Source organism: Candoia aspera, chromosome 3, assembly GCF_035149785.1.
Source record: "Candoia aspera isolate rCanAsp1 chromosome 3, rCanAsp1.hap2, whole genome shotgun sequence".
Lineage (NCBI taxonomy): Eukaryota > Metazoa > Chordata > Lepidosauria > Squamata > Boidae > Candoia > Candoia aspera.
Window position 1 is genome coordinate 164,181,561 of NC_086155.1, and position 18,525 is coordinate 164,200,085.

The following is an 18,525-nucleotide window of genomic DNA, read 5'->3' on the forward strand; positions in this document are numbered from 1 at the left end:
TGTAAATCATTTCTATACACTAAAACAATGCCCAATGAAACAAAAGCTTTGGATGAATAAAGGTTTTTTAATGCTTTTATTTGCAACCTCTCATTTTTTTCCCAGAAACAAAAGAGAGCACTCTCTTCCCCAAATCATTTTATTGTCAAGATTCCTTAGCCAGGAACTTAAGAGGAATGAGAGATTTTAATTCAATCACTAAGTTATGGACTACTGCCAATCCTAAAACTACTTCCTGCCACTCCATGCAAGAAAACTGTCTCATTCTTTCCTGCATGTAAAGCTCTGCTTGTTTTTTTTTTCCTTCAAAGAATAGTAAAGACTCTTTTGGTCTTCTATGAGCAGCAGACTTGAATTTTTATTTTTATATATATACATATATATAAAATACCTTCCACAGAAAAGTCAAACCACCTGACAACTATCATTCTTTGGTGAGTCATTGCTGTGTGCACAGCAGCTGATTATGCAGTTTGGACCAAAAGCCATTCTCTCTCAGTGTTAGGGTGTGGATATGTGAATTGTCCTATAAAGATGTGAACTGTTACACAAATATGGATAAGCAATGGTGATTACTGTATGAAAATGTTTAAATTATTTCCTAATATGGCAACTGAAACATACTAAACTAGTACTGAGATCTAATGTTTTAAATTTTTAAAAAATATATCCTTCTTTACTTTTATCTTTTTATAAGGATTGTTTTTTACTTATATGCTGTTTTTATTTAATTGCTATATGCCACCCAGTCACCTTGTGTAAGATGGCGGCCATATAAATGTAATCAATCAATCAAATTAGCAAAACCGCATCACTTCATAAGCTAGCGTTCTGCAAAAGTTAATAGCAGGAAGTATGCTATAAGAGACCCTTCAATCAAAATTCAAAATTCTTGCTAGTGAGGTATCAGCAGATAACTAATGAAACAGCTGATGTGAATGAAATGTAAGTATTTATGTATGACTCTGAAATTCACCCTATAGTACAGTCCTACAGCAAATTTGTAAAAATGGAAGGAAAGCATCAGTTCTTCTGCACAAGACAATGAAAAACATTTTAGTGTACCCAAAGCTCCACCACTAAGTGGCACTAAATATATTATTTTTGAGCTCTGCAAACTGGCATTTACTGAAGGAGGTGAAAAAGGGCAAGTTGGAGGTTGAGGCAATGCAATCGAAGCCCTGACGCTTTTATTCATATGTCAACATCACATACACGTATAATGGAAGGGGACTTCAACTGCATTGACACAATCACCATCTTGGTTTTTTGACACACACCATGCACACATAGCATGAATGTTAGTGAATTTTAACTTTTTCCACAAAGGAGCATTATAATATTGGTACTAAGGTACTATCATTAAACATGACAGTTTACTAAGCCCAGAGAGCATTTATAATAATCAGCCTTTCCTTCACACAAAGCCAGCTTTGCTAGATCAACTGCTAACATTATTGCCATGTCTGATTACTGTAAGCAAAATGCTCAATAGATTGATTATGGTTGTTGGAACTATAGCACTAAATAGTTACAGTGATTACGAATTCTCTAGATTTTTAACTGTGGCTTCTAGGTGGATGCACATGAAGAATTTAAAAATTGTATTTACAACACACTGCTGAAGATAACATGAACTAGAGCTAAGCATCCATGAAAATGACTTTTAAGAACAATTCCATGAATACAAAATACTGTATTATGTTTTGATCGGATATAGCACATGGACATAAACTATGGTTATATAATGGAAGCCTCAGATTTGCCCTTATAAAGCAACAGGACGAAATTAAAATTCAGTCAGCAAGTATCTCTACATTTTACTACTAGGTCTAAATTATTTAGGCTGGAAAACCCAGTAAGAGATCTGGGCTTTTTTCAAGATGCCTTTTCAACCTACATATCTCATAAAAAGGGAACTTTAAATGAGTACTGAAAACAGGAATGGCCATGAGCATATGTCCTAATCACACGGAATGCTATACTACTTATGTATATGTTGCTTGGTTATATAAATAATTTTAACAGGGAAGCTTGCAGCAGGCTTGAGACCCCCTGTGGTAGGGGTTATCATGTACATATTATTGAACATTGTTATTTAATCTATACAAACTTTTGTGCATACAAAATTCCAAAGCCATGTGATCCTGCTAAAAAATACAGACAAGTGCTACGTTTGTGCCACCATACACAGTTTGTTTCTTTTTGGAAATAAATCCAAAGCATTCCACAACCTAATAAACAGTTCTCTAACAGCCACAGGTCCAATAATATCACCTTTCTAATTCTGCATATTAATACCTGCTTCTAAAGATGCATGTATACGGTTGTTGATATCATTAAGAGAATCCGAGTCTCCAATGTCATCCCAGGCTGGCAAGTATCCTCAAACACAGTCCTTGGTGTCTATCAAGCTCCCTACCTTACCTATTTTTTAGAGACTTTTAATTAAAACAAAATGAATAGGAAGCTGGCATGCTACAAAGTAAACACCTGCTCCAAGCATAGTCTGTATTTCCAAAAATGCCTCTGAATTCCTTATCAATCTGAGATGCATCCTTAGAAAATAAAATGACGGCTGCAATCCAGTACTTAATTTGCTAGCATATAGCTGTTCTGGGACTGGCCACACCATGGCAGCTATTTCATGAGAGTACACATAACTAACATACTCTAAAAATTCCAAATGGACCCATCAGCTCAGAAAGGTTGGGGATCCTTAAAGTGTAAGATTAGTAGAAAACCTAGTTTACAGAATCCCTTCTCCCCAGCCCTAGCCTTCTTTTTCTTACATGCATGAGAATACATTATTTTTTTATTAAAAGTTGCTTCTATGGTTAAACCACAATACCTTGTTATTGGAAATAGCCCTTCAAACAATCACCTCAGTTAAAATTCAAAAGGCTCGTGACTTCTCCAATGGATGGAATACAACACTGTGCTGAGTTGCAACAACTGTCTTCCTCTCCCCCGTTTTTGTTGTTGTTGGCCTAGCAGAGAAAAACTAAGCACTTAAGACTAGGGAAACCTAATTTATCTGCTGCCTTTAGGTTATTCTCTCTCTTCTGCCAGAAAAATGCATTGATTGGAATACCCAACCCTATAAACTTTCTAGCTTTATTGTCAAAGACACTGGAGGAAAACCTACAGCCACCTCTTCCAAAAACATGTAACATTTTCAAATTATACCACTAAAGCATCAACCAGCCCAAATCCCCCTACTTTATAATAGAAGGAATGGAAGAAAAGCTGTGGCACAGGGAACATTAAGCAAGCAGGGTGAAGCTCAAACAAGGTGAAAGGAGATGGACAATTCGCTCCCTGAAATATGGTTTGTAATACTGATATACTAATTCTCATAACTGGTCCTGGCTCTCTTCTACCTGCCTAAAAGGGAGACAAACCAATTGTTCATGCTTCTGATGTTTCATTCTACATTAAGTACATTATAGCTTCATTTTTCTCATCAACACATGAGACTACAAACCAAGCAACATCTTCTCTTAATCATTACATCTTCCAGAAATGCTCAGATCACATGGAAAACGTAAAAAAAAGAGAGATTGAAATGTTTCAATTTTTTTAAAGAATTGAAAAGTGGGGAGGAAACATGACTCTGTATGAGTAAACACACTGCATATCACAAGATCTTTAATATTATTATAAAAACACTTTTATGACTCTTTTAAATTACATAACATCCTGAGAAAACTTTTCGTTACTTAACTTTCACTGGGTGACTCTGAGAAGACCTATTTAAGTTCTTATTAATCAAGAAATTTAAAAAAAAAACTTTTAGGGGAAGTAATTAGAGCAAAACCCAGTGAACAATGGCTGGAACCAAACACAATGAATTTAACAAGCTAGGTCATAGAGTTATCATTTTCAGCACTGGAAGATCTTGGGTGTTAGTTTTGTTTTATCTTAGGCAGAAAGTCTGTAGATAGAATCTGTTTTATTTTAAATATCTGTATAGTACTTAGATATTTAAAGACATTTCTTTACAAATCACAACAAGAAATCACAACATTAATAGGTCTGTGGAGTCCCTGGTGTTCTCTGAGCCTTGTTGTTTTCTTGCAGACGTTTCATTGCCAGACTAGGCAACATCTTCAGTGCAAGGAGGGAGTGGGCCTTGCTCTCTGTTTATATACCATGGGTTGTCCAGCTTGTGTTGGTGGTGTTGTCGTCTGCTTGGGAGTTCCTTGATTGGGCTGTTGTTTGCTGCTTGGTTGATTGACTGATTAAATGGTTCTTTTATTAGGGTATATTGTGCTGTTTGATTGTTCATCTGGTGTTAATCCTAGTGTTAATCCTTGCATATCTGGGTATTGATTGCTGGTGAGGAGGTGTTCTGGTCTTTTGGCTTTTCTATTGTCTCTTTTGAATGGTATGTAAATGTTGTTTACCTCTATGTGTCTGCTGATGGCGGCTTTGTCTCAGTGCCAAGCTTCCAGGAATTCTCTAGATTAACTCAGTCAATCAACCAAGCAGTAAACAACAGCCCAATCACTGAAGATGTTGCCTAGTCTGGCAATGAAATGTCTGCAAAAAAACAACAAGGCTCAGAGAGCACCAGGGACTCCACAGTTCAACCCTGAGCTACAAATATTTGCTTCGAATAATAGGTCTTTTACAACCCCACTTATTTTGTCAGCTTATCAAACAGATTTGGAATGGAGCTAACTGATTATCAGCATCTCCCTTGCGGTCATTTGTCTGTGAGTTATCTATATAAATCGCTCATCTGAAAAAGACTTTGCAATGGTCAACTTCACTGGTTTCAGCCTATTCTAATCATATACAGACTGTTAGAGCCAATTAAAACTTCCATTTCAGAATTCACATAAGTAATGTTACCTGGAGAAATATTTTCCTTCGCATGGAAAATGTTCAAGTTAGAGAAGTCTTTAAAGAGAATGCTTAATATTTTACTCCGTCACAGACAAGACTTAGATACTAAGGGAGGGGAACAATTCAACGTGTGATTCTCCTCTTGCATTCTAAAGGCTTGTGAGGACTTAACCAAATATCCCCATGAATATCCACATAGGCATTCTTTTTTTTTACAGTAATTTTATTAAAGAATACAATTTACAATAAAAACGAATACAAACTAAAAAACAGAAAAAAAAGAAAAAACAGAAGTTGCAGAAAAGAGAACAAGAGAAAGAAAAATAGAAAAGAAAGAAAAAATATGAATATAGTAAAGAAAAAGAAAAATATATGAAGTAACTTCCCCTTTCATCAGAATATGAACTATTTTAGTAACTTACCACCTTATCTTAAAATACAAGAAATGCTATTTTCTTCCCATATCCCATCTCTTATCTATAAACAAATCCATAAAACCTTGTCATTTCAGTCCTGATGTCAGCAAAAGTCCATAAAGGGTTACCAGAGATAACAACATACCTATTTTAACCTTGATCAAATAAAACAACTTTATATTTCTTCCTTTTACTAATAGCTGAAAACTAGTTAATAAGCAATTTCCGAAAGTGATTAGAAAAGGAAGTATGTGAATCCAGTGTCCTTTTAAAGGTGCCAACTGCAGTTTGAGCAAGATGGTTATTGTCATGAGTAAGGACAGTTATTCTGTCTCCCAGAGCAATAAACCCACCAGAGACCGCTGTTTGGCTGTCTCCTCATGAAGAGCAGCTGTCTGGAGCACTTGTGGGTGATCTCAGGTCCTCTCCTTGTCCAGAGAGGAATTACAAAGAGCCGATCTCCTCGCCAGCTCTTTATTCTGTCGTGGTTGCTGGCTCAGGTTTTTGCAGAGCCGTCTTCAGTCCACCATTTTTTCTCCAGAAGTATGGCACACAGGCATTCTGACAAATATAATGGCTGGGGAAGAGGGGTTGCTGGCTATAAATGAAAGAGCTGCTTATTTACCGTAAGTCTCTCTACTACTTCAGGGTGATCGTGAGACATCAAGTTGGTGTCAATTCTTAGTGATCACATAGATGGACCTTCTCCATGATGATCTGTCCCCAACCTGGCCCTTCAGGTCTTCCAATTGTGTACCAATTGCTGCTGTAATCGAGTCTATCCACCTTGCTATTGGTTAGCTTCCCTTTCCTTCCACTGTTCGCAGCATTATAGACTTTTCAAGAGAGCTACCTCTTTGTATAATATATTCAAAATATAATTTGAGCCTGGTCCTCTGTGCCTCAACAGAAAAGTCTAGAATAACTTCTTTTGGGATGTATTTGTTTGTTTTCTTGGCTATCCATGGTATTCTCAGGAGTCTTCTCCAATACCAACATTCAAAATCTCTTTCTATCCTGCTTCTTCACTGCTTCATTTCTTGACTACTGGTTCCTTTACTGTTGATATCTGATCCTAAAAGGCAAAAGCTATCCACCACTTCAGTATCTTTACTGTCAATCCCAAGGCTGTTTGCTGTACTTGTTCTCATTAGTTTGGTCTTTATATTTAATCTTAGTCTCATTTTTATTGTACTCTTTGACTCTCATTATTAGAGCTTCTACATTATTTGCACATTCAACTATTGGATAGCATGGTGTATGTTATTTCTTCTTCCTATTTTAAAACCATGCTCATCATCCAATCCAGCTTCCCTTAATATAATGTTCAGCATATACTGTAGCCCAAATAAATAAGAAGAGAGTATACAGCTTTGTCTCAAGTCTTTTGCTGACTTGGAGCCAGTCCGCTTTACCATGACTACCTCTATCTTTTTCTGAGCAGAGGGGCATACTGCCAAATTAAACTATGGATTGAAGGCACCCCAAGTATATCTATGAAGCTTATGTGAACAAGATGATCCAGTAGCTGGTACGAATATTATGATTAATATTAACCCTCTATCTTGCTTCAATTATATTAGCCTATTGTTTGGTTTGCCTAATTATGCATTATAAAATGGGGAAAAGGTTTTTTTTTCCTTATATACTTTTAATTTTCTCATATTTTTCCTAACCAATTTTGAAACTGCTATAAATAGCATAGCTTGAACTTCACTACAGTACTGATCCTTATAATGAGTCACTAAACAAGTAAGAATATGACAATTTCTTCTAAAATTAAGAACAGCTCAGCTGAATGTAGGTCTTCAAGCTATGTTGTACTGGATGGATGGATGGATGGTTCACCTAATACTCTGAAACTATCATCCTGGTTGAATCTCATTAAACACACTACTGCAGTTTTAAATAATGAACTTTTGGAACTAAATAAATGCATCTCTCATTTTTCCTAATGTCTCAAAGCTCTTAAAGTCTTCAAAGTCATGTATCAGTATAAAAAATGCTTAGATTTAAACACTACAAGCCTTTCTTTTAATTGGTTTGGACTTCTCTGTAACTTTAAGGGATATGTTTTGACAAAATGTTTTGATAAAGTTAGAGAGAAGGTCAAACCAAGTAAAAGAAAGGCTTGCAGTTCAACTGGAGAAAAAAGAACTTGTTTGTGCTACACCTTAGTTTACTTCCTTTGACAACAGCAAATACAAGTCTCAATTTCAAATTCATAGAACTCTGATTTAAAGAAGCCCCTTGGAACAAGCAGTTTCCATATGTCAGAATTCCTGACATAAATGTATCATAACCCACAAATTTAGTTGCTGGAAGGAATATAAAGGCACGGGTGGTAGCTTCCATGGCCTGAATTGCCAAAAGTGTCCCTGTCAACAGCTTAAATGAAGTTGAACTATCCTTGGCCCACCAGAACTAAAAGCCTTCCATTCTGCTGAGGGGCCTCAAGATTAAGCCAGCTAGAAGGTATATAGGAATTTTTGATTCCATTATAACCAATGCAAGGAAAGGTAACAAAGCCCTTATACAACTGGATTAAAAAGAGAGAGAAAAGAGAGAGATGGAAAAGAGAAAGAGAGATGGAGAAATACAGCTTGTTTATTTCTCTGTATCTGGAATGACTTAGCAGGCTTCTGCTGAAGACACCAATTTACTGCTTTGTTCTCAACCCTTTGCCCATGTTGAATTGTACTGTTAAATCTTAAAATCCTTCCAGACAGAGTTAGCTTCTTATATGAGAAACTGGGATCATGTTGTAGAATGTCCACAGCATCCAATACTTCCATTGAAACAGTAAGTGCCATGCAGCTGCCCAGCAAGAACCACTCCTCTTGTATGTGCAAGCAACCGCATCACACGCAGAATTTCTATCACAGCACTATGACCCTTTTTTTTGTCATTTGGTCTTCATGGACCCCTGTGTGTCTGTGCTTTGAAATGGATTTCACCTAATTGCTTGGAACCTTAAGTGACTGCAAACCCAGCTACCTCCTACTCACTATGAGAGCCCCCTTTTTTCAGGTTTCAACATGCAGCTATTTCAAGCAGTTGATTTATTGAAATGTAGCTCTTTAAAGCAGCTGCCCCTTTTTTCAGCTTCATGTTTCAGGAATAGCAGAGAGGAGTTGTGCTCATCCCAGGTGCAAAGCATTTCTTCAGAATCACATTCAAAGCATGCACAGCCCTATTAGATATAAAAACAAAACATAGTGATTGAATAATGCCTTCCTGAAACTGAAGGCTATGGTACATTATGTAAGAATTTATCTGAAATTCAACGTTTTCTACATGACACAGAAAAATGACGTTATTTAAAATATTAACATATAGCTGTTTAATTAAAATATATAGTTTATTCACTCATATATAATTTATGCATATTTGACTGTCCACACTACTTTGAATTCTAAAAACTATTCTCTGCTGTTTTTCCCTAATTGTTGAGAAGACATATAGCTGTGCCTTACATTGAAACTGTGATCGAATGTGAGGGTGACCTCAGAAGATGGGGATGGAGATGTCACCTAGGGAATAATCAGATAAAAGAGAAAGGAGTCTGCAACAGAGTAAGGGCCAGAGAAAGACACTTGGGAAGGATCCACCCTAACTACTCAGGTGATAAATAGGGAGGACAGGAGGTTTGTACTTTCAGACTTGCAAGATTCTGTTAATGTAGCCTTACAATAAAGTAGAATCAGCTCATCTCTTGTTTCCTGTTTGGTTTACCTGAGAGGACCACAAATAATTTTGATGATTCTACTTCAATTCTAACATATAATGTACATTTCATTATAGCTTAACCCTCAAACCTTGACTTTTATACTTCCTAGTGAGACTAAGAAACAGATTTCAAATGAGCATAATTCCATACAGATAGTCCTCATTTAATGACCACTCTCATTCAGCAACCGTTCAAACTCGCTCAACAACTAGCCCGGATTTCTGACCGTTGCAGCATCCTGCAGTTAAGTGATCACCATTTGCAACCTTCCCTGCCAGCTTCCCACAAGCAAAGTCAATGGGAAAACTGGCAGGAAGTCAGAAGTTGCAATTACATTAAGTCCTCGCTTAATGACAGTAACCAGGGACTGCCAGAACTGCCATGGCTAAGTGGCATGTTCACGTGACGTGCTTTACAACTGCCTTGCTTAGCAATAGAAATTCCAGTCCCAATTAGCGTCATTAAGTGAGGACCACTTGTATAGCATTTTAGCTACTTTCACTGTATTAATTATTTTCAGTCCTGAAATATCAATAAGACTTTTTGCTTTCTGCTACATTTTGTTAGCATCTCTTCCTCTGAATAGTGGGCAAAAATGACAAAAGGCCATACATAATTTCTAAATCTGAATGGGAAAGTATAAAACCACAGTGTCAGATGAATGAGAACCTCAGTCATATTCAACCTGTTGCATACTGGTGATTTTAAAGACTTGTGTGTGTTTCAGATCCAAATAGCTGGAGAGTATTTGCTGCCAATCATTGTCTACTAATATATAAGCCATCATCTGCCAGTATTTATTTATTTGTCTTATATAAGCTTGTCTGCTTATATAAGTTTCTAAAGTAGCTTACAATAATTAGCACAAATAGAGAAAAAGTCTCTATGGGGGGGGGAGTACAAACCTGACATTAGATGGCATTTCCATTTTCTAGTCCATCCTCATTATGACCTTAATGTTACCATCAGTTTTTTTAAGGAAATGCTAAAATGAAACCACTGGCCTAATATTTATTAGTAAATAAAAATTGGTTCTATTTACCCAACACTTAAAACTAGGAATTCCTGTTTAATAATGGCTGTATAATTAGTGGATAGCAAAGCTGGAATAAGCATCAGCTAAAACTGTTAATGCTGATCAACATTTAAGTAAGACTCAGGATTTAGGGCAGTTTGGCCCAAAGGAGACCTATTGCATTCATCTCAAACATCTCAAACCACTTTTGGTTCAGAAGATTTGTTTCCAAAAAACCATCAAACCAGCTGTGAAAACTCACCGGGTGACTTTGGGCCAGTCACACTCTTTCTGCCTCACAGGATTGTTGTGGGGATAAAACAAAGGGAGAATCCCATGTAAGCCACCTTGAACTCCTAGAGTAGTAACAGGATATAAATCTAACAAATACATTTCAACCAACTTAAATTGGAATAAAAATATTTTTCCATTCATATACATCTGTAAAATAAGAACATTTTATCAATTGACAAAAAGACTTAAGTTCACAAATATTTGCATCATGCTAACTGCATTAAGTCTCTAAGTGCCATCCTAATTTCTTTAGTCTTTTTTTTTACATTATACTCTCAAATATATATATGAGAATATTCTCAATATTCTCTTGTATTCTTTTACATTATATACTCAAAAAGGAGAAAAGAGAAAACAGGATGCAAATGGGAGCAAATCACTTTTTTAAATGAAGAATAGGCCGAAATATCACAAGATAAGCAATGCAAGAGTCACTAAGCGGCCATCTTCATTTAATGAATACAGTTGTATTCAATCTCTTCTATTTATTGTTAATAGGTTAACAATTAATTAACAATTGTTAATTGTTAATAGGTTTCTGAAGCAATTGGAATGCTGATTCTTTGCTTTCCAATAAGAAAGTGTTGTAAGCCTTCTTTTTGAACTATTTTAATTTACAAGGTTTTGCTTCTACTGATATTACAGCAAGCTTTATTTTCTACTCTGTCCCAGGTATAATGCTGATATTCCTTCACAGGAATCTACGGGGGGAGCAGGGGGATATTAGCATCCTGTCCAGTGTCAGGATGCACAATATGCAAAAGTGTTGTGACATCACTGCACAGGTGTCCTCTTCTGTCACTGTGGCTAGCACTAGATATTTGTGAATAAATGGTGGAAAAATTATTGAAGCAATGCAAACCTGTTGGAAGTAGCAGGCAAAGAAAGCAACAATGCCTATGGAAAATGTAGGCCCATCCTAATGAGAACAGCAGCAGCAACATAATCCTAAAAAACAGGATTTGGTGGAAGGGATTCCAATCCAGAAGAGTAGAGAAGAAACTAACAGCATTTCTTCCAAGCAGCTGCCACAAATGATCTGGAGGATTCCATGACCCGCAAAGCAGTTTTTTACGGTACACAGGACAATGGGGCACACAGAAGAATGGGCAAAAACTGTGTTCTCTGTTTTCGGTTGGCAGGAGCGTAATTCTGCTGAAGGGACAGAGTGTTAATTGAGTTCTAAGTCTATCACAAATAGAACAGGATAACGGATGAGAGAACCAAGAATAATTCTCTCAAAGCAAGCTTAGCTAAGGATTCCAAAATTCTTCAAATTATTGCTGAACCTAAGGGTAATATTTTTAAATAATAAATGGGACTTTCTGAATTTAAATAATTCAGCTTTAAAGGTTTATTTGTAATGTTGATATTTACTATAACAATTGAAAAATATTAACGTATATAATGTTTAAAGGTATGTCATCTTAACTGGACTAATGTGAATTTTGTCGAATAATTTTATTATTCCCAGTGTCAACTTCTTATTTAATTCAGAAACGTATTTGAAATTTATCTATTTAATAAGAAAGCATTTCTTCAAAAAATGGTTTCTTCTGAACTTCCACAAAAAATGAGTTTTTTGATCAGTTTTTTGATCTGACATTAGTTTTTTGATCTGTTACATTTAGATTACACCACTGATAATAGTACCAAAACAAACAAGCAAGCAAGCAAAATATCAAATCCCGGCTATTTCCCAATATGCATAGCATTTACTTACACTGAAATTACTCAGAACAAAAATATGAACTTTGGGGGGGGGGGGGGAGAGAAGAAAACTGAAACATCACAGAACTTGATTTTTAAAAAAAACAACAGATCCATTTACCAACCTACCACAGTACCTTAAGGTTAATCTAAAACATAGTCCCATGCCTCTTCACTCTGATTAATATAAACAATATATAATGGGATATCATTATGTACCCTCCAACCTGTTCTTAGCCATTGGATGATGTAGACATGGATTGTACTACATAAAAATGACATCACACAATGTTTAGATTACGTCACAAGTAAGAGAAACAAAGAATGGCAGCAGTTCTGTATCTCATAAAGTGTAGTTTGACCTTTTGCATGAATCTCCATTGCCTTTTCTAGCCATTGGAAAAATATATCATACAAATTCAGACAATGGGTTGATAAAGATCAAGAAAGGTGTTACCAGCACAGAAAATGTTAATAAACAGAGAACAAATGCTTTCCATTCTTACCTCAATACATCTGATTCTAACTCTTGACTCACAAATGTATCTGTTCTACTTTGTTAGTATTCTTTTAATTTAAGTTCCATTCTTTTCATAATAATCGACTCCTTTTACAGTATTAGTACTGCCTTTCTATCCTATGATGCTGTTATATACTGGACTAACATAAAACAATTATATGTACTCTTCAGGACTGGAAATGTAGGTGATGTTTTCCCTCAGAAAGAAGCCTGCCATTATATTATTTCCTACTTCATGGTTTCCCTTTTCTCCATTTTTTAAAAACGTTTTTCTGCCGTTTTCCTCGAACACTGACTCTTTGCAGAAATTCAAAAGCACTGATATTATAAATCATAAATCATTTTCCTTGTAATGTTTTCTTTCCAAGTGCCAGATTCTATGCAACAACAATAAATTTAGAATATCTAAGAATATTCTATCCAGTCTTTCATCTTCAATGTTGATGGGTACCAGTTTCAGTACATTCCTAAATGATGTATTTTGCCAAATGTACCCTATAAATGTTGCCTGTTTTAGAATAATAAAAAACTCATGGAAATATTTGGCAAATAAAGAAAAAGAGAGCAATCAGGTCAAAGAATCCTCATGCATGTTTTGGAATAATGCCTCAGACATTTCTACTGCATAAGCTATGTACATAATGCAAAAAGTGCTAAGCTATTTCTAACTTGTAACAGTCCTGATTAAATAGCAAAGCTAGGAAGCCAGGCCAACTGTTAAAAAAAGGAGACTATTTTCCAAGCACAGGTTTATGAAACTGATTTCATTTCTAAGTTCTAGTATTGTTACACATTGTTAAAAAACAGTCTTAACCTGATTTAATGGATATCCAAACAAGGAGGAAATTGGATTCTCCAACCATGACATGCCACTGACATTAAGTGATACACAAAAGCAATATAACTCACTCCTGTCCATAATTCATAGATTCTGTTTTAATTTAAAAACAGTCCTGGGAGGAACACATACAGAGAATGGAATACTGTAATAGCATAGTACAGACCTCAACTTGTGGTTACTAAACCAAAAACAGAAGTACAGACATGTTAAAAATACCAGGGGGTAACTAGAGGAAAAAAGTGTTATAGGGAGATTTGAACATAGAAATCTATCTATAAAGGAAAAGCTAAAGGCAGTCCAAATCCAAGCTACTTCTAGATCTTCTAGAAAGATAAAACAGTCCTCCAAAGGAAGAAGATGGGGGGGGGGGGTTAATGAAAGAGACTGGAAAGATATGAATCCAAGGGAAAATCCCCAAATGCTTAGTATTGTTTCAGCACCTTAAATGCCTGAGGAAACCATCAAAGATACAGAAAATCAGAAAAATAAAACAATAAAAACTACAGCAGCAAGAAAAGGTACTCCCTTCCCCCAAGGTTGCAAATGGTATATTCAGTTCATATTTCTAGAATAATTAGAGTTCTGCTCCATGGACAGTGATTACTGCTCGACTGTGCCCAGTTACCTAGCCACACAGTATTTAAACCAGACAATATCCACTGCCAAAAGACAGCCCCTTTGCTAACATGTACACAGCCAGAAACACTCCTTTCTCCAGCTTACTGCAGAGGAAAAGTCCCTTACCTCTTCTAGAAAATATGTTCCAAATGCCATTAAGAGCCAGGGATCTGTACCATCTGTCTCTGACATTTTCTCCCCCCCTTTGGCCTTTGTACTAAGACGAAGATTGCCTTTTATACTGACCAAAGAACTAGGGTCCATCCTGCATATCTCTCAACCTGGCAGCAATTCAAGGAAACCTCAGGAAACTACAACCTTCCCTGCATGCATATACGTATCTCAAATGCACATGTCCCACTGTCAAACAAAGATTATTATACTAACTGATCTTTGCTCTGTAAAATACAATCCTGCAAGGAGACCCTTTTATTATCTAGACTGCCCTGCAGCCCAGGACAATTCCATGCACATCACGCGTTCATTTAATGAGCCATGACAAGTCTATTATCAGTTTCCAAAATCTGTACCACCCATGCACTTTCTGTCTGGAATAACTAAACTCTTGTTCCAGAAAGCCCAGGCCCACTCTAATTTTCATTCTCTCCACATCAGCCCCGTCTCAACCCTACTGGAAGATGCACCTAACTTCCTTTTTACCCACATAATAGCATAAGGCTTTACCTTCAGCTGCTCATAAACCCAACATAGGGAAGTTGAGGCCACCACATTCTACCATCAATGCACAATTGTATGTACTGTATAAGGGACCCATCAGCATTCACTATGGCTTTCTTCAGCCTCAGCAAATGTAAAAACCCTGATCTGGAGACAACCCCAAACTCTCAATATGGAGAGATTTGCCTTCCTGCTTGCAAATTTGCAACTGGTACAAATACAGTGGCTGGCCAAATAGACAGTGGATCAATGCCTGCATCCCCTGCATATAAGATACAGAACTTCAGACAAAACTAAAGATGGAGTAGCCCGTGCATACTAGCCCACCCACTCTCTGTTAGCTGAGGGAGGTGATAAGCTTTAACCCAGAGTAACCCAGGTTACTCCCGTAGAAATTCCCGCTAGTCTGCAGTAGCAGCAGAAAACAGCAGGAGCCAAGCTGGGGAGGAGGGGGGCGGAGGCGGAGGCTGATTAAATTCTTCCCGGGAAGAGATTAGAGGACAGAGCAGAGGGGCGAGGTAGCGGCTTAGCGCTCTCCTCTTCATGGGGCCTGAGTCCACAGAAGGGGGCGTTATAAACACGCTTGGCTATTAAGTTTGGGGGCTGTAAACTACTTTCTTAAGATCATTTATTCAGGGCTCATCAAAATCCGGGGGGACTCTGCGTGGCTACTCAGAGCAGCAGACTTAAAAGCCACGGCACGCTGCCACCCACCGATCTAGCCCGATACTTCCAGGCCCACGGCCGCTAATACGACTTCGAACCCCCCGTTATTGAGAGGTGACTTGGGAAAGGAATTCAAATCCCATTTTTCACCTTCTAGTGAGTGCACCGAAGAAGACAGCAAAGGAGTCGAAAATAGTGAAAGGGACAGTCTGTGCCATGGTACACCGAGTTCGACCTTCGAAGGTTGCATGACTAGGGACACCGCGGAGCATCCGCCGTAATAGACCCCAGGCAAAGCGCGTGTGAGCGCTGAGCGGACAGACAGAAAAGGAAGCCTGGGGTGGTCCTCGCCACGCCTATGGCTGGATAGCATCCGCACTCTCTTCCCAAACTCGAGGGGAAAAAACGAAGACAAGCCCAACTTTTTTAGTCACGTCAACTTCCATCATCCTATCTAGACTCCGAAACCACCAAGTCCGCGCGTTTCGGTTTCCTGCCTTCCCGCGGGAAAGGCGTGCTATTTCCACAATCCCAGGGGAAGATGTGGGTGGTAGCGGCGATTCCTTTCCCACGCTCCTCTCCTAGGAAGAGATGGCGCCAAGACCGTCCCGAATTCTCTTCAAGTGAAGAAAATTCCTGTTGCCACCTTGCCCGCCAATATCCACTTCATTCGTCTGCCCCACTTGGTGTTTCCTTATAATAATCTCCCGGACGGTCCCCTTCTTCCTAACTGGCGCCTCCCCGGGTCGACCTTTGTTTTTTTTCTCTCCCTCCAGCGCGGAAGGCCCACTCCCACATCCCACGAAAGTGGAGAGAGAATAACTTGGTCCTAACTTCTCGCCTAACCCCTGTTCCTCCCCGATCTTTTCCCAGGCTTCGAGACATCCCTCAAGTGTGACTTGACGCCGAGGCGGCCACCTGCTCTGCTCAGCCCTAAATAAAAAGGAAGGGTCTCTAACTCCCGCTGCAAGAAGCCAAGAAAGCCGCAGCCAATCAAACCCCGGCTCTGCAATGTGAAATCTCTATTACCATTCGAGGCACCCCGACTCTTTTCCTTCTTCCAGGGTTTGGAGGGGGGGCGCTTCTGCCCAAGCCTCTTTCCCCAAGGCTGCTTCTCATCAAAACGCAGCTCCAGAGCCTAGTCCTGTCCCCTTCACCAGAATCCCCACTAGTGCCCTCCTGAACCAGGCCCACTAAGCCTACAAGGCGTTTGAAGAGCAGTCGCCCTCCCCAGTCCAGTTCGCCCGTCCGGCCGCAGCGTCCCTCAGCCCCCGCCACCGCCCTTCGCGGGGATCGCCAGGAACAAAGAGCCCCGAGCCCAGCTACCGTACTCCTCTTTTTCGCCCTCCTTTTACCTGCTGCAGGGCCGCCAGTACAAGCAAGAGCAGCGGCGGCCAGATCCGCGGCGGCGTTCCCGCTTTCCGGCACATGGAGACGGAGGCAGGGAGGAGAGAGATGCACAAACGGGAGCGAGCCAAACGGAGCGAAAAGTCCGTGGGTCTGGGGAGGGAGCCTCGACCGTCTTGGGCCAAGGTGAGAAGAGAAAGGCAGGAGGGGTTGGCGGAGGACTGGCAGGGCTTGTCTCGAGGGAAGGGGCGACTGTGCACTAGGTCAGCGGCAGCTTGGCTTATCCCTCCCTCGCGTCCTGGGTACCGGCGACGGTCCGCACGCACAAAAGGCAGTGGGCTACTCAGTCCAAAATCGCGGCTGCTCCGGGCGGTGGTGGTGGCGGCTCCTTCTTGGAATATAGCCCTGCTTCCTGTTTCTCAGGCTGTCCTCGCCGGCGACTTGAGGCAGTCAGTCCCCTTCTTAGTACGTCCCCAACAATGCCTTGGCACTCCCGCTCTGACGCCGGCTCTGCTGTTTCTGCATACTCGTCTTGACTCCCGTACCTCCTTCACTTTCTAGCTTCCCCGGGCAGCGGTAACAGCCGCCGCCGCCGCCGCCGCCGCTCGCTCACAAGGATAACAATAACGAAGCAGCTTTTGCCTCGCTCGCGCTGCGTGCTTCTGTGTGCATGTGTGCGCGCCCGCGTGTGTGCGTGCGTGTGCGCTTTCCCTTGTGCGAGGCTGCTCTTCTCCCCCCTCCTCCTCCTCCTCGGCTCTCCCTGCCGGCCGCCCGGCCAATGAGAAACCACCGGCTTCAGCTCGGGCCTTGCCTCGGCCAGCAGCCGCCCACAGCAAAAGGCTGAGCTTCTGGTGCTGCAGTTGCAGCCAGAGATGCGCCGACGAAGCCCTGGAAATTATTGCCGGGCCTGGGGGGGTAGGGTGTGTCTGGCACGGCACGAGCAACACGCGCGCGAATGCGAGAGTGGCTTTAGGCGGACCCGGGGAAGCGCGTGGGGGGGGAGTTGAAGTGATGTTCATGAACCGGCGTGAGAAAGCTCGGTGATGTTATTATTTTCGGACTGAACGGGAGAAATGCCTTTGCCGAAAAAGAGAAGGGCGCAAGACGCTGTCGACGCCGGGGAAAGCTGCTCGGGCTCCCATTGTCTGAAGGCGCTTCGCAATGAGCCACCTGCTGGGGGAGGAAAAAAAAAGTCGTTTAAGGCGGCGGCATTTGCTTTTGTTTTTATTCTTCTCCCAGCAGCGCTGAAGAGCCTGGAATTTGACCAGCCAGCCAATTAGGAAGTTTCTGGCCCTACTGTTACTGGTTTAGCGGACCTTTGTCGCCTTCCAGGGCCTTTTTCGGCTCCCCCCTTATCCCGCCCTCCTGCGATCCGCTACCTACTTCATTGCTTGGGAAATGTGGTTGGTTTGTTTTTTGTTGTTCTTGTTGTTTTTTGAAATGGGGGAAAAAAACCCGCTTTGGTTAGCTCTGGGCTGGCTGAGCTCCAATCCGTGTGTCCAAAAATGTCACGCTGCATAACGGAAATTAGGAAGGTTGCTGAGTGCACCGTTAACAGCAAGTATCAGTGCTGGGTCATTTGCAGAGCTGGCAAGGATTTTCCGTCACCCTGCAGGTCACTGAGCAAACTTGTTTTGCCTCCATGCTTCAAAGCCTCCAGCCTTAGTAAGAAAAAGCAAAAGGGGGAGGGGAGGGGGAGGAATGGGCGCGAGACGGTAGCAACTGTGCTCCGGGTGGCTCACAGTCTTGATTTTTAAACAGTTACTTCGAACTGACTTTGTTTGGAAAAGTGGAAAATAATGCATTTACAGTATTCTGCTTCCACGTAAACTGTGA

The 18,525-nt window shown here is 40.2% G+C and overlaps 1 protein-coding gene across 1 annotated transcript in view; it reads right to left on the reverse strand.

Moving 5' to 3' along the window:
- CDH2 (cadherin 2) overlaps window positions 1-17,430 on the reverse strand; it is a 146,714-nt gene extending 129,284 nt beyond the window's left edge. Inside the window, exon 1 of the mRNA XM_063299220.1 lies at window positions 16,698-17,430. Within this exon, the coding sequence (XP_063155290.1) occupies window positions 16,698-16,772 (75 nt within the window). The 5' untranslated portion in view covers window positions 16,773-17,430. The remainder of the gene's footprint in view (window positions 1-16,697) is intronic.
- Between the last annotated feature and the right edge of the window lie 1,095 nt (window positions 17,431-18,525).